Here is a 12035-nt window from a genome sequence, read left to right on the forward strand (position 1 = left end):
GGTCGGACCGCCAAGGCCACAGCCTTTGGCTGCCACCCGACTCACTCATTTTTAAGCTCCTCGGTGGCAGAGATCTGCCCGGAGTTCCTAAGGGCTCTGAATGTTGTGAGGCTTTCGTGGTTGACACGCCTCTACCACATCGCGTGGACATCAGGGACAGTGCCTCTGGATTGGCAGACCGGGGTGGTGGTCCCCCTTTTTAAGAAGGGGGACCGAAGGGTGTGTTCCATCCACTATAGAAGGATCACGCTCGTCAGCCTCCCAGGTAAGCTCTATTCAGGGGTGCTGGAGAGGACTTTTATGGACAGAATTTCTAAGCACAGCCGAGGCATCGAGGGGGTCCAGTTTGGTGGCCTCAACATTGCATCTCTGCTTTTTGCAGATGATGTGGTGCTGTTGGCTTCTTCAAGCCGTGATCTCCAACTCTCACTGGAGCGGTTCGCGGCCGAGTGTGAAGCGGTTGGGATGAAAATCAGCACCTCCGAGACCGTGGTCCTCAGTCGGAAAAGCATGGAGCGCCCTCTCCTGGTCGGGGATGAGATCCTGCCCCAAGTAGAGGAGTTCAAGTATCTTGGGGTCTTGTTCACGAGTGAGGGTAGGTTGGAGCAGGGGATCGACAGGCGGATCGGTGCAGCGTCTGCAGTAATGCAGACTCTGTATCGGTCCATTGTGGTAAAGAAGGAGCTGAGCCGAAAGGCAAAGCTCTCGATTTACCGGTCGATCTACGTTCCTACTGTCACCTATGGTCACAAGCTGTGGGTCATGGCCGAAAGAGCAAGATCCCGGATACAAGCGGCCGAAATGAGTTTTCTCCGCAGGGTATGCGGGCTCTCCCTTAGAGATAGGTCATCTGAGAGGGACTCAGTGTCGAGCCGCTACTCCTCCGCGTTGAGAGGAACCAGTTGAGGTGGCTCGGCATCTGGTTCGGATGCCTCCTGGACGCCTCCCTGGGGAGGTGTTCCGGGCATGTCCCACCGGCGGGAGGCCCCGGGGACGACCCAGGACACGCTGGAGAGTCTACGTCTCTCGGCTGGCCTGGGAACGCCTTGGGATCCCGTCGGAGGAGCTGGCTGAAGTGGCTGGTGAGAGGGAAGTCTGGGCTTCCCTGCTAAAGCTGCAGCCCCCCGACCCGACCCCGGATAAGCGGTAGATGATGGATGGATAGGTGTTTTATTTTTTGTGTCCTATATGTACAGCACATTGTTACAGCTAGTTGCTTTTTTTTTAAGTGCCCTAAAACAAAGTTGAGTTGAACATGAGAAGTTCAGAATATTTACGGATCATTTCAGAATTGGGGCTTTTTTTTCCCTCCCCCCTAGTTTTATAGGTGTGTGATTCTATGTAAGACAGCAAACTATATGATATGACAAAAAAAACGTTTCATATAACGTGCACTGTTGATTGTTGATCTGGATGGATCAAATTGTATGATAATTATGTAACGAATATTGCCCGTCACCCTCAATTTTTTTCATTTTGATGTGCCTTTTTAAACATTTCCCCCCGGGGAATGTGTGTGCATGTCTTAACTCCGTGTTTTCAGTTCAAAAGGACTCTTTGAGTTTCCCTCCAGCAGGGATTGGACTTCGTTTTATAACCCCCAGGAAACACATATCACAGCTCCGACAGACCTGAAATCCTGTCTGATAAGCAGTCCCCAGACCATCTTTTATGGTCTGGTCTATCCACAGGAATTAGCCATGTGTTTTGTTTTTTTAAACAATGCCCCTGGGAAGTTGTATGGTACAACAGTGCCCTCCAACGGTCACTATCGGTTATATAAGAATCCTGCCGCTCCTAATTAATCTGAAGTCTACATAATTCGGGACATACACGGACTCTATGTACTTGACTGACATCAAGTAACTCCTGTTGTTTATCTTTGTACACAACCTGTATGTCTATCTCAAATGAATGATGTGTGTAATTTCTGTAGCCACCTAAGTTTAGCTAATTAGTAAGCTTAGCGGATTCAATAACTTTATGATCGCGGTAATGTTTGAAATGTGTTCAGAATGATAAATGAAGCATCTGGCTTGTCAATTCTGATCCAAAAATGATCAAATACTATCCCAAAAGCTTGGTCTCAGTCGACCAAGTCTGCCTTCATGCGCACGGAAGCGGCGGGGCTAGGGACTCGCAAACACCCTGCGCGTCCCCAAGTGCGCGTGTCTGTTCCAGCAGTGAGTCCGAGGCGCCCCGCAGCGCTCACACAAGGACCTGCCGTGACCTCCACGCCGCGCGTGCATCACCGACCAGCAGCCAGAGACTCCCGGGCAGCATTTCAGCTGGACGTGCGCCAGCCAAGGACCAGCCGCGGCCTCCACGCCGCGCGTGCACCTCGCCACCAACCGGAGACCTGGTGCAGCATTCCAGCATTCAACCGAGGACCGATGCTCGAGTCTCTCTCTCTCTCTCTCTCTCTCCCTCCCCCGCGACTGAACCAGTCCGTAAGTTGCGCCTGCATTGCAATCTGACCATATACTACTGGTGCAACGCTTTTATTCAAACATAAAATAATTGACAGATGGACACGCTTCCATCTTTATCCCCCATCTACCTTTTTTATCTACCTTTTTTTTTGTGTTAATCTTAGTTAGGTTGCAAGTTTTCTCTTTATCTTTCAATCACATTTTTATTCAGTTTCATTAATAGGTTAGGCTGTGACTGATATATGTGTGTTTACTAAATAAATTTGTTGTCTAGAAATTCCACTTCTGTTGAAGCATTTGTGTTTACTGAGTGGATTAGTGATTCTCTTATGAAAGCAAAGAACTCCATGATTAACTAAAGTAGCAACTTCAGATTATGAATACTTGATAAAAGGATTTGTATCGTTTATTTTGCTTCTACAAACAAGCAAAGTCAACGTGGTGCCCCAGAGGTTGCTGAGGAAATTACAACTCCCCTCAGTACCGTCTTAATTTCTCATTAAGCCATTACGGCAACCCAAATAATCGCTACAGTTAACTGTTTTTGATTGACAACACAGCAAAAGTATATGTAGACTATATAAAATAAATTGTCATTTTTGTCCAAAATATTGGGCCAATCCTCCAATTCTGGAATCATCAAATACAATTTTACTGCACATTTCATACATTAAAAATGCAACATAACGACGTTATCAATCAGAATAACTTATATAATAATATTATAATATCAATAATTGGGCTTCAAAATTATTGAAAAATAAACCTTCACTTTTCTGATTTTCTGCTACGTATTAATTAATAATAATTATTCTTATTTAAGGCTTGATTAACTCAGTTAACCGATCAATGGTACAATTTTTTATTGCAACCCTGTTAATGTAGTGCAACCCTGTCACTCTAATCACAGCAACAGTTTTGCAGATAACGGGATGAATGTTAGCTTTCTCTCAAGAAAAAAAAAGCTAGCTGTTGAGCTAGCTGTTACTGGTAATCAAGGGGTCATTGGTTATATTAATAATAATAATAATAATAATAATTCTGTTTTTCTGATCATATATGCATAAAAGGCTTGCATGAGGTAGAGTGAGACATTCAATAGAAAATAGAAAAATAGAAGAGAGGACATATCTTGGTCTATACACACACACACACACACACACACACACACACAGACACACACACACATAACAGCAAATAAACATTTTGGTTAGTTGGGAGTTATTGCTATAAATATGCTAATAGCTCCTTATGTAATAGCTCCTACTGTGTGTGTGTGTATATATATGGGAGGGGTGTGGGGGTGCGTGTGTGTGTGTGTGTGTATGTGTGTTTCATAAAAGAGAGTGTTAAAGGTAGTAGACAGTACAAATATAAAAAGGCTATCATAAATAAACACGTGCCGTTTTTAGAACCCTAATTCTAACCCATGACTCTCCACCGGAAGTTATATAAATTCATTAAGATAACGTTCATTGTTAAGTGAAAATATAATGGGTTCCTTATGTTTTCTTTTTCACCACCCACTGCAGTTTGTGCATGGAGTAGTCTACTTATTGTTCTCTCTATCTATCTTAACAAATTTCGCAATGCAACAACACGCATACATATATGGCGAGGCTGTCCTATAGAAAACGTCCAGGTGGTTAAATTGGAGAACATGGCTATAGACTATTTTATTTCCTGAAGCAAGCACCAACATTTGTGGGGAGTCGGGATTCGTGATTTTGATTGATACGTTTTTTTGTTTGTTTTTAAGAACTGAGTGCATAAACCCCAGGCATGCTCTCCCAAAGTACCATGGCTTGCAGTTTATTTTCCAGCCATCAGTTTACATTCAGGTGCGGGGGGAATCAAAAAAGAGACAAAAGAGACGACGTAGGCTATAGGCAAAGTTGGCCTTGACGATAAATGTGTAGCTGGACGAATCCAAGTTAGGAATCATTTGCGACTTTTTTTCCCCCTCGTTTATTTTATTTTAATTTATTCTACAGCTTTTCACAAGACCATCTCTGGGCCCAAAATAAGCCTAATTGTCGAGATAAGTGTAAATTTCGTTTAGTTTTTCAGTATTTTGTTTTTCGTTTAGTTTTTCAGTATTTTTCAATATATCTCGTATTTAAGGCAGTATAAATAAATATGCAGACGATGAGCAAGTAATCTAATGGTAGTTAAAAAACAAACAAACAAAAAACTATAGTTAACAGTAAAGACAGGAACCGAAATAATAATAGCTATGACTAAAATCACAAGCCATTACACTAACCATTAGTCATTAAAGTCTGTGGTTAAAATTTTAATTTCCACACAAGCGTCCAGTTTCCTCTTGGATTGTTTTAAGCAGCATTGCGCACAACCGTGCCTATAGGCTAAAAATTAAATGCAAGGAAAATTGTACAAAACATATCATTTAATTTTAGAAATCAACTTGGTATAATAATGGTATAACGAAGGTGAAACAATACACGCTATGCGATAATGCGACAAGACAACATGTGAGAATTTAGGCGCAGCCTATACAATACGTGAACGCAACGCATTTAAATTAATAAATCTTGATGTTGAAAGTCCTACAATCCGTATACCAAAAATTAAAAGTTGGTAAAAAAATAAAAATAAAAATCCTATTTGAAGGCATCAGAATTTCAGACAGGGTAGGCTTCTTGAAGAAAGATCCTCCCTGCGTTACATCACACCTAAAATTGATTGAGAAACAGTAGCTGCACACTTTCGTCTTACTGACAGCAAATACAATCGACGTACATGCATAGGTCTATAATATTTTAGAACAACAACAACAAATCCATGCATCTCGATGTAATAAATAATAATAAATAATTTAGAAATATTCTCGACAGGCGAAAACTTCAGTCTGGATGTTCGTCTTCATATAATAATGGTTATATTGGGTCGTGTTATGACGACCATTGAGACAGCATGGCGTCTTCCTGGTCGCCATCTGCGCGTATACGCGCGCGCACCCATGCCTCACGAACACGTGCACACGCACACCACACATAAAGCTTGGAGATGGCGGTGGCCTTGAACTTGAGCTCAGTACATCTGTCTGCAGCAATTTCCCCCGCCCGCTTGTCTGCGTCAAACTTGACCTTGAACCTGTGAGGCCCGTCTGAGTGCAGACCACACTGCAGGAGAGAGAGCACAGCTCTATATGTGGCTTCTGTGTGTGGCCTGTGGCGCGCTCTAACGCATGCCACATACTGCATTTGAAGGTGTTTGGATGTTGACATTCACAAAGTGCATAACTACAAGAACAATGTGGAATTTCTTAGTTTTATTATTGTATTTCGTTCCCATTGAATATTTGAAAATGTCAGCATCTGCGTATAGCCATAAGAAATATTTTCTTCTGCCAACTGGATCATGGGCAAAATTCACAACAATATATTATTACATATTGTTATGTATCAAGTAATTAAAAGGAAAACAAATAAAATACTACGTTTCACTTTTGAGAAATTAGTTGAATTGCAAACAGCACTTTCTGCAAGCGCAAGATTTTTGTGTTGCCTTTTGGACCGATCATGCTAAATAATTATCTACATAAAAATATTGGCTAACATAAAATCCTGATTTTTTTTTTTACTTTTTAAAATAGGCTACACATAGAAAAGTTTTCAAATGCATGAGTAAAATACAGTAAATGCATTTTGTGCCGCTGATTCTCAGCAATTCAGCTGTCGGTGTAGTCTCGACTGGTCGCCAAGCCAACCAATAACAGTTTGTAAAATTGTTTGAATATTTCCATATTATTAAATCGATCATGTGTGTCTGTGTGTCTGTCTGTCTGTCTATCTATCTATCTATCTATCTATCTATCTATCTATCTATCTATCTATCTATCTATCTATCTATCTATCTATCTATCTATCTATCTATCTATCTATCTATCTATCTATCTATCTATCTATCTATCTATCTATCTATCTATCTGTCTATCTATCTAGCTATCTAGCTATCTAGCTATCTATCTATATAGCTATTCATCCATCCATCCACATTATTATCATTTCATGATCTTTCGTGCTATTCCTATTATGAAACTGCACGGCTGCCATAAGAAATATTGTGTCTAACGCGCACATAGAAGCTAAGATGCAGGTGCAATATGATGTTTTGTTGTGAAATACTGATGTTAATTATGCCATGGAATCTTTTGAACATTTTGTTTGTTTATTTGTTTGTTATTTGGGGTTAGAAAAAGAAACACTCAACACCATGTTTATCTTTTTTTTACTATCACATAAGGAAAACAATAATAAAAAAATATGGCGACCTGCATTCATGCTATTCATTAATTCATGTTGATATCTGTTCTTAATTGCCATAATGAATAAATAAAGATTAAATACAATATTAATATGATGTTGTTTTTTGGCATGTAAATATTACCCGCGTTCCATCTGTTTCGTGTGTATTATTACAAACGTCATAATTTTCTTTGTCGAAAAGCACTGCATGCATGCTCGTCGCTTAGCAAACATACTGCATTGCGCATTCTTTACGCACGGCACAAAACTATCCTATTGATGTATTCTGGCTGTTTTGAATTTAGGAAACAAACTCGTGTGGATTGCATAAGACAAAGACAGATCATATTGACAAAATCAACACATTGAGCTTTGCTCCCGCCACGTGGAGTTCATGTTCTTCCTATGTCAGCTCTACCCCATCAAGAAAATATTTTCCATGAGTGACAATCCCGAAACACGTCTCTTTTTTTGTAGTTCTTCCTATCACGTGATCACTCCGGCTCATCCAATGGACACCCGACCATCCCCATCTTCTCGTCTCCAGGCGGTTTGCGTCAAGATATGAAACCGGTTGACAGGCTGCTTACTGAGAGTCTTTTCTTCAGAGTCTGCAAGCACGCGTGCAATGATCGTGTGCGTGAGAGCAATACTAATCTCGTGTAGTTTAGTTGTGCTTGTATACAGCAGTCGGAGCAGATCCATGCGCCCTGACGTTTATGTGCGCACTAACGAACCAAAGCAGAGCGTGATCGTGGGAAAGGCGCTCATATGACAGCCTCCTTGGTCATAAACCCTCGCTGGTCAGCAGAAACGGTAATGTTCGTTTATGACAATAATCTGGACGAGTTGAACAAGAACATGGAGGGGCTGGTGAGCAGCGGGAACTTCGCCACCTCCACTGCGGTTAACCAATGCCGCAACATCATGGCGCATTCGGCGGCCGCGGCTGCACTAGGCGGCCATCCCTTCGGTTTAGTGCATTCTTCCGCGGGCTACTCTGCCATGGACGTGTCGGTGTCTGGCCTCGGTGATGCAACTGCGTCTTCGGTAAAAACGTGCGCGGCGGGGCCGTGTTCGGCGGCGGCCGTGGCCCACCAGAGCACTTCTGCAGCACCTGCTTTACCTTACGGCTACTTTGGGAACGGCTACTATCCGTGTAGGATGGGGCGTGGTCCAGTCAAATCGTGCACGCAGGCTACCGGAGCCGCGCTTAGCTCTCAATACATGGACACCACCGTGAGCTCCGACGATTATCCCAACCACAGGCCAAAGGAGTTCACCTTTTACCACGGCTATCCCAGTCCATACCAGTCCATGGCAAGCTACCTGGATGTGTCCGTGGTCCAAACGCTGGGCACTGGTGAGCCGCGCCATGAAACTCTCCTCCCCATGGACAGCTACCAGCCATGGGCTCTCACCAACAGCTGGGGGGGACAGATGTACTGCTCCAAAGACCAGGGGCAGGGTCACCTCTGGAAGTCCGCTTTGGCTGGTAATAATTCACGATAGCAGTAGCCTATTGAAAAGTTCATCATTTCTCATCGATTGTACGATACAAGGCTGTGCAGAGGCACGTGTCTCATGCATGTTTTTGTTGTTGTTGTTGTTGTTTTTTGACTTAGTCTACCCACCTTGGGATTTATTAATATAACCATCAAACAGACTATTTATGTTGAATAGCCTACGTTGGCTATTATAAATAGTCATATTCTCAAAAATGTTTGCAGTGTTTTAAATGTAATGAGTTAAAATACCCAATTTCAACAGGGCTACAATAAAGTTTCTTTATTTTATTTCTTAAGAACTGTCTTATTGAAACTTGTTGCGCTTTCTTACAGCAGCAACAAAGTCAAATAAACAAAATAAATGACAATATGAATTAACTATTAATTAAAAAGTTAAAGCACCAATGTTGCAAATTCATATAGTTAAAAAAAAGATGCTTTGGTTGGTTAAATGTTACTGATTGTTTATTTAGAAAATAATTAATTTTGTTGTTGCTAATAGCATATGTGTGGATATAGCATAACAAAAAAATTATTTTACAAATATATATATATAAGCAGTGCAAATAAATAATACATAAATAAATCGTGTTATAGCGAAACAGCAACACAACATGCTTTTGGTAATACAGTGCGAACATTATTAGGCTTATGTCCCTCGTTTCTAAGTTTTTGCTGTGAATATGTGTACATTTTTTCCTTAACGCAGTATAGTTTATATAATTATATACAATACATCTCTGTTTTGCCGGCAAATGAGACTGTTCTCCATTGCCGTAGATGAAAGGTCAAATAAATACAATATATCCATTTTGCACCATAAATTGGTGGTTCATCTTAGCATTACGATAGACAATGACGTAAGATGTGTTTCTATCGTGTTCCCTTTCTGCTTGTTTTCAGATGTGGTGGCCCACCAACAAGAATGTTCCCCTTTTCGCCGAGGCAGGAAGAAGCGGATACCTTACACAAAGATGCAGCTTAAGGAGCTGGAGAAAGAATACGCCGCCAACAAATTCATCACAAAGGATAAGAGGAGGAAGATTTCGGCCGCGACTAACCTTTCGGAGAGGCAGATAACCATCTGGTTCCAAAACAGGAGGGTCAAGGAGAAAAAGTTTGTGACTAAAGTGAAAAACACCACGCCTTAGCATGATGCATTTTTGTAATCAATCATGAAATGCTCCAACACTGTGACTGAGCTCCTCTATCATAAGAAATGCATATATGCACCATGATGGAAGTGGGACTCATTAACGGATATACGAATGAACCAAATTCCCCCTGACAAACCCAATTGTATAGGCATTTTGTAAATATTACATTTATTTGAACTGTCTTGTCTATTTTGTCATTGAGGTCTTATATATCAAGTGACATATACCTTACAGCTTGTTTATAACGCGTTCAAATTCCAATTGTGCAAATGGGATTTTTTTTGTAACGAAGCTGTAGTAGCGTTTTCAAATACCTCGAATATAACAATTCAATGTGCAAACTTGCGAATAATTGCAAATTATTGGGATTGACACTTGAAAGTGCTGATAGGACATCATTTGGTCAAGCTACCAGAAAAGTTCCTGACTCTTGACACTGTATACACATGTGAATAAAACCTCATTATGAGCATCTGTTCATTTTAAAGCATGGCAATAAAATATACGTATACAATAAAATGTATTTCAGTATGAACAAATATGCAGTGGTCGTTTGTGCTCTTTTTAAAATTACATTTAAACAATTAATTTAATGCAATTTCTCTCTCTCTCTCTCTCTCTCTCTCTCTCTCTCTCTCTCTCTCTCTCTCTCTCTCTCTCTCTCTCTCTCTCTCTCTCTCTCGCTGTCTCACCCCCCCCCCACACACACAAAGAAGTTGGAAAATAAAAAGTGAGGGCTCATCAGTAACAATCTTCTTAAACAAAATTAATGCTATATCTAATTTGGTCAAAGAGCCACATCTTCCAACGATGTCCGCACCCCCCCCCCCCCTCCCCAATTGTATGAATAAATTAAATTTTCACAGACTAGCGATAGGACCTACAAAAGTTTGCCCTTGACCTTCACGGTAAATGACCATCAATATAAACTCAGTGGAGTGCTCTCTGTCCCTTTTACAAGAGGAGAAAACTGGTGTGTGCTGGTAAACGCGGGTGCGCACGCATCGCATTTCCTCTTCAACTATATAGTGCACTTTCATCCGCAAGTATCGATGAAATGCACACAATGATCTTTGTTTTAATGTCTCTCGGTGTTGAAATCTACACCGATAGGCTAAGCATGCACTAAGCAAATAATGCAATGAGAATTTAAATTTTCAGGTGTTTTTACACGTTAATTGACGGCTTAACAAGAGTTGCTGGAAGCAAAATTTCTAGATTAAGCAAAACATCTCAATATCAGCGAGTATGGCTATGTTTAATCAAATGCATGAACCAATTATGTTTTTGTTATTTGGGTGCTCTCAATTTTGATGCTTCAATTTTAGCACAAATAAATATTAAATGACAACGAATATTTTACTCGAAAAAAGAGAAAGTAATGAAACTTTAGTGCTGTGTTTGCCATCCATTAAAATATTTTTACGTGGGACTTTAAAAAGGGCTATTGTTCGGGGGGTGCATTGGTTGCTGAAATCAGAAAATGCGTGGGGGTTAAGGGTGTCCAGCATCAGCATTGAACGTGGCGGTGTGTGCTCCGGGCTTGTTGACACTCTTTACAGCACAGTCTCTGTCCGCCCTGAAGACGGAAGTTCGGAAGCCATAAAGATTCGCACCTTATTTGTCCAAATAGCAGAGAAAGATGAGAAGAACGAAGAAGAAATATGCAACAGTTACCCACAAGCTCGCATTCTGTGACGTATAGCAAATCAAGGGTAACTTGATATTTATTAGAATTAAATTATAGCCTGCAGTTAAGACATATGAAAACGAATAATTACATTTTGAGAGACAAGTTTTGAATGATACATTACAATACAAATGAAGTGCAGGGATGTTAATTAATTAATGCAGACAGAAAATATTGTATTTATTGAGAAATTATTAAAAAAAACGCATCTAGGTATTTTTTTTAAATATTACAAGCATTTGTAATGTGTGTATTCTGCACAAAATTCGTTTAAATTAATATTTAGTGCTTAATCTGAAAACATTTAGAAAATTCGTAGATAAAACCTATTATAATATTTGGTTTAATAAATGTAATTCTATAATTATAAATAATAATGTTGTCGGCATTAAATGTTTTTTTTCCAGTTGCATTAACCAAAAAATAAACACCAGCTGCGGTTACACCCATTGCTGTTGCTAACCAGTTTCTTTTTGTTCTATTATTATTATCATTATTATTATTATTATTATTATTATTATTATTATTATTATTATTATTATTATTATTATAAATAATACAATAGGCCTATAGTCGAGACATTGCTTCAAGGCAAGCAGGCATTGAAATAATTAGTCACACTACATTAGCAGCTCCAGGATAAGAGATTTAATAGAGAGTTAAGTTTAATGTATTGAGGCAGTTCAAATGAACTGTAATTTACATTTACAGCGCCCTTTGAAATACATAAATGCATTAAAAGAAAGACGACAAGTTAACAAGATTGTGAGGGTTTTTGTTTGTGTAACATCACATTTAACCATTTTATGATATAGTAGCATTGCAAGACAGAAAGCAAAACAGAAGAAAGCAAGACATGCAAAACGTTTATTTTTCTAAATTGAAAATCCCATATGAATCAGTTGGCAATGAAATACCACTGGTTTGCCAAAGGACGAGGTCAGCATATCGTCAATGCAGTAAGCGATGAGACAGGG

General features: G+C 40.1%; 1 protein-coding gene across 1 annotated transcript; it reads left to right on the plus strand.

The window, feature by feature from the left end:
* The first annotated feature begins 7474 nt into the window (after window positions 1-7474).
* Window positions 7475-9362, plus strand: hoxb13a (homeobox B13a). Its single transcript, XM_086070581.1, has 2 exons — window positions 7475-8198; window positions 9115-9362. Exons 1-2 carry the CDS (start codon window positions 7475-7477, stop codon window positions 9360-9362), a joined length of 972 nt encoding a protein of 323 aa, XP_085926707.1.
* The last annotated feature ends 2673 nt before the right edge of the window (window positions 9363-12035 follow it).

The sequence above is a fragment of the Leptonotus elevatus genome, chromosome 1, assembly GCF_054856555.1.
Source record: "Leptonotus elevatus isolate MCC_2025b chromosome 1, RoL_Lele_1.0, whole genome shotgun sequence".
NCBI lineage: Eukaryota > Metazoa > Chordata > Actinopteri > Syngnathiformes > Syngnathidae > Leptonotus > Leptonotus elevatus.